Source organism: Nannospalax galili, unplaced genomic scaffold (genome assembly GCF_000622305.1).
Source record: "Nannospalax galili isolate Female #2095 unplaced genomic scaffold, S.galili_v1.0 scaffold1736, whole genome shotgun sequence".
NCBI lineage: Eukaryota > Metazoa > Chordata > Mammalia > Rodentia > Spalacidae > Nannospalax > Nannospalax galili.
The window spans coordinates 61,834-66,649 of NW_008338645.1; the positions used below are offsets into that span (position 1 = coordinate 61,834).

Sequence of the window (4,816 nt, forward strand, 5' to 3'; positions counted from 1 at the left end):
GGGCATCAGATCCCTAGAACAGAAATTACAGACGTTGTTAGCCGCCTTGTGGGTCCTGGGAATCAAACCTGAGTCCTCTACAAGAACAGCCAGTTCTCTTAACCATTGAGCCATCTCTTCAGTCTGCCTATATGTTTTTTATTGGCATGGTTTGTAGTGGTAAAATATTCATGATATATAAAATTAAGCACATTAACAATTGTAATATGTTCTGTTCACTGGTATTAGTAACATTCATGTTGTTATGCAGCAAACATCCATCTCCATAACGTTCTCATCTCCACAAACTGATAATTTGTACTCATTTTTAAATGCCCCTTCCTCCCTCCCTACAACTTTACTACTATTCTATTATGAAATGTGAGATGGAATTAAAGTTATCAAAATCCAAAACTGACTGTGGGTAGGGTGCACAAGTTTAGGTGCTTTGTTCTGGTACTTACCAATCTGCATTACAAATGGAATACCACAGGCCCAGAAATGACACTGTTCTGCTGTGGAGCTTCCTCACAGCACTTTTAATGTCCCTGTTCCTCAGGCTGTAGATGAAGGGATTCAACATAGGGGTCATCACAGTGTATATCAGTGAAGCCACTGCACTTTTTCTGGGGGAATGTGACACCGCTGAACCAAGATACACTCCAATGGCTGTTCCGTAAAATAAGCAAACAACTGATGGGTAAGAACCACAGGTGAAGAAGGCTTTACATCTCCCACCTAATGATGGGACGCTCAGAAATGAGGAAACAATTTTGTAATAAGAGAAGATTCCAGAGATAGGAAGAAAACCAGATATGACATCAACAAAATACATTACTATGTTATTAATGAATGTATCAGAGCAAGCAAGATTAAGGAGTTGTGCAGGGTCACAAAAGAAATTGGAAATTTCCACATCCTTGAAGTAGATGATTTGCAAGGCAATCAGGTTGTGTGCCTTGTAATCCACAAGACTAACTAAAAAAGACGTGGAAACTAAGAAGCCAAAGAAGTGAGGGTTCATGATGACTGAGTAATACAGGGGGTGACAGATGGCCTCAAACCAGTCATAGGTCATCACAGTCAGAAGCTTAGCATCCATGCATCCAAAAAGGATCAAAAATGACATCTGTGTCAGGCAGTTCACATAGAAAATCTCTCTTCTGTGAATTTTGATGTCCACAGCCACCTTGGGGACTGTTGTGGAGATGAAACAGATGTCATCCAAGGACAGGTTGGAGAGGAAGAAATACATGGGGGTGTGGAGATGAGAGTCAAAGCTGACAGCCAGGATGATGAGCAGGTTCCCAAGCACTGTGACCAGGTACATAGACAGGAACAATCCAAAGAGGAAGGGCTGCATCTCTGGATCATCTGAGAGAGCCATGAGAGAGCCATGTGATGGAATTCTAAGAAGTGTGTTAGGTTTTGTAGTTCTGTATCACTTGAACAACTTTTGAAAATGAAAAGAAAGAAAAAATGGCAGTTTAGCATCACTCAACACTATGTCTGTATTTTGAATTAAAAATATTGTCTTATGAAGTTCTCACATGACCAAACACTCTTGGCAATGTTTCTGATTTGTTGCAAACTCACTATTTTTATTAAATTTTTGACAGTTTCATACATGTATAAAATGTATTGTGAATATATACACCTCATTATCCTCATTTGTCCCTCTCCCACCTGTGCTGACCCCCTTCTTCTTCCAAACTCCTCCTCTTCATTTCATGTGCAGGTCTCCTGAGGGTGGTCACAGCTGCTGAGTTCACGATTACAATGCTCATGTCACATCCAGAATACAGCCTTACCTAGCACTCCTCCCCAGCCTCTAGCCCTCACATTCTTTCCACCCCTCTTATATGATGCTCCATGGGAGGTGGAAGATGTTACATAGATGTCACATTTAGGGCTGAACACTCAGCAGTCACTAACTCTAGCACTTGGACCATTATGAGTCTGAGTGAACCATTACCCATTGCTGAGTAACCATTACATTTCTCTTAGCTTCCTCATGAAGCAGATGATAATTAACACAAAGACCCACAACTGGTCAATGTGCAGAGAATAAGAAACTGAAGAGTGCTTACCCATGAATAGGACACCTATATTAAACCTCTGCCTCCAACAGCTTGGGGATCATTGTGGAAGAGGGGACAGAAAGGTTGTAAGAGCCAGAGGTGGTAGATGACCACAAGGAAACAGTTTTCTAGACAGCTGGGTAGTTATTCATATCACAGCAAAGGTGACAGCATACACAAGTCCCATATAAGCTCAAGTCAGACAAATCTCAGCAGTCTTGGGGAACTGGGTAGGACTCCCCAGCCTTAGACAAGGAGCTTGGCAACCAAGAGCTTCTGGGAGGGGAAGAGTCAGATTTCTTTAAGGATGTGATACTCTTAGGAAAAACAGGCTCCAGTAGATGGACCCAACTGAAGAGCATTTGGGGACACAAATTAGAATCCAAAGGCCTTATTGTATATGTAATAGAGTACATTACATTTCACAAAGGCAGTAAGGGGAAGTGTGGATATGGAAGGGGACCTAAATGTTATCAAAATATATCATTAAAATCACAAAAATTCAATTAAAACATTTTTTAAAAAGCTTCTCTGGCCAAGGCTGTTAGCATCACTAGTCTAAAGGTTTGTATTTCAAACTCACTATTCCTAGGATGGTTTCCCATTGATTTTGTGTTTTTGCATCTTTCTATACTCACACTAGAGACACTCTAAGGAAGAATGTTATGGATCATATGATCATATGGTCTTTGATCATATTACAATACAACATACACATTCTGGGGGGGTGAGAAACTAAATATCTCTCTCATACTAAAATAATCATTCTAACTAAAGGAAATTAAGAAACTATCAAAATGTTCTTTTATTCAAGATGATGGTACCAATTTTCTTGATATAGACTATTTATATTCTATAAAACTAAAGACCACATTATTGAGATTCAAAATACATTTGAAAGCTCATAACCTCAGAGAATTTTTATTTGCCAGTTTAATTGATGGAGTTTCACAATTCTTTGATTTTCTGACTTAATTCCACCCTGAAAATAAGGGATCATTTAAAAAACATGAATGTCTTTAAACAGCTGTTTAATTCCTGGCCTTAACTTTGATGAACTTTCACCTTGATAAATATGCACATAATCATAAAATGGTACTGAACACATATATGGCATTAGTGAACAATGCATCTGAAATAATTAAACAATAGTGAAATTTAAAAACTATTTCTGAAATACTTTATTTTATACAGTAACTTGTATTACCACTATACAACCACACTGTGTGTGAGACCATTTTTTTTGCTCTGCTTTTTTTTCTCTATTTGATAGTGCCCTGGAAATACCACTCCTAGTATATTTGGGGTTTTCTGGTCATAAACCATGGCATGTACAAATTAGAAATTTAGCACCTGAAGTCTCTCAGAAGGAGGTTTTAGATGCAGCTTTCTTTACCTAATTAAAAGAATTTCATACCAATCCTTCCTGCCAAGAAAAGATCCCTCCTGAAGATCATGTCTACTGGAGTGAGAACCAATGTGGACAGACAGTAGGTCTCTAAGAGCTCCTAGAACTTAACCCAGAATCAAGAAAATGAACCTAGTCCTTAGCTGATGCTCTACATTTTGGAATCCTCCCCAACATTCATGCACTTGATGACAAAGAAGCAATGCTCCTGACAGTCCCTCTACCTTCCACAATCTCCATCAGCACTTACTGGACTTGATTGAGGCTCTCCTGGGACATTACCAAGTAGTATGGACCCTTTGCCCTCTTCCTGCCTGGTGTTCACTGAAACCAAGGCTGTATACTTGGGATTTGAAAACAAGACAAGTTCAAGTTAATGAAGGTGTCCTAGAGGGTAGGAGACACTGATACAAAGGCAATGTATTGGAACTGGTAAAGTACAGGTCTAAAGGCACTGGCTAATTACTTCCCATATGACCTTGGGGACTCAATGCACATAGCTCCTAATTATCCAACTGGTCCATGTTATCCCTGTCTCTAAGGACTTATTAATATTAATGGTAAAGTAAAAATAAAAAATAATATGTATTTGGAAATTTCAGGACAAGGCTAACCTACAGAACAACCTTCCTTCTGATTTCTAAGTTTTGTTAAAGTTTTGTTAGAAAGTTTCTGATTTCTAAATTTCATGTGTATGACTGTATTGCCTGCATGTATGTAAGTGCACCCATGTCATGCAATGCCCACAGAGGTCAGAAGGGGGCACTGAATCCCCTGGAACTGGAACTATGGTTTTTAGCTGCCATATGGGTGCTGAGAATTGAACCCGAGTCCTCTGCAAGAACAGTCAATGCTCTTAACCACTGAGCCATCTCTCCAGTCCCCTGTTAATAAAATTTTTACATAAAACTTAGACTACTTTTTTTCAGCTTAACTGTCAAATGGGGGGGTTTCAGCATCTATCAATCCATTGCATGAATTAGGAAATCTAGGTAGAAATTCTTCTGTACCAATAATCTCATACTATTTTCATTTGGTTTTGTCTCTAAGGAGAATGCCTTATTTCCACTTCCTTTACATTTTAAACTTTTTTATTTATTTTATGTGTACAAGTGCTTTTGCCTGCATTTATGTAGGTGCACCACATGTATGCAATGCCCACAGGGGTCAGAAGAGGGTGTCATATCTCCAAAAGTAGAGTTGTAGATGATTGTTAACCACCATGTGAGTGCTGGAAACTGAACCTGGGTCTTCTGCAAGAGCACCCAGTTCTTGTAACCACTGAGCCATCTCTACAGCCCCTTCCTTTCCTTCATTCATGTTAGTATTTTATGTGTGAGAAAAGTGG

The 4,816-nt window shown here is 39.2% G+C and overlaps 1 protein-coding gene across 1 annotated transcript; it reads right to left on the reverse strand.

Annotated features, from left to right (window-relative positions):
• Nucleotides 1–439: 439 nt before the first annotated feature.
• Nucleotides 440–4,397, reverse strand: LOC103734318 (olfactory receptor 18-like). Its single transcript, XM_008833207.2, has 2 exons — nucleotides 4,360–4,397; nucleotides 440–1,370 (listed from the first exon to the last, which is right to left on the reverse strand). Exon 2 carries the CDS (start codon nucleotides 1,364–1,366, stop codon nucleotides 440–442), a length of 927 nt encoding a protein of 308 aa, XP_008831429.1. The 5' UTR covers nucleotides 1,367–1,370; nucleotides 4,360–4,397.
• Between the last annotated feature and the right edge of the window lie 419 nt (nucleotides 4,398–4,816).

Bases quoted from the DNA above. Each gene is read 5' to 3' on its own strand.
- LOC103734318 (XM_008833207.2), bottom strand. From the start codon at position 1,366: ATGGCTCTCTCAGATGATCCAGAGATGCAGCCCTTCCTCTTTGGATTG.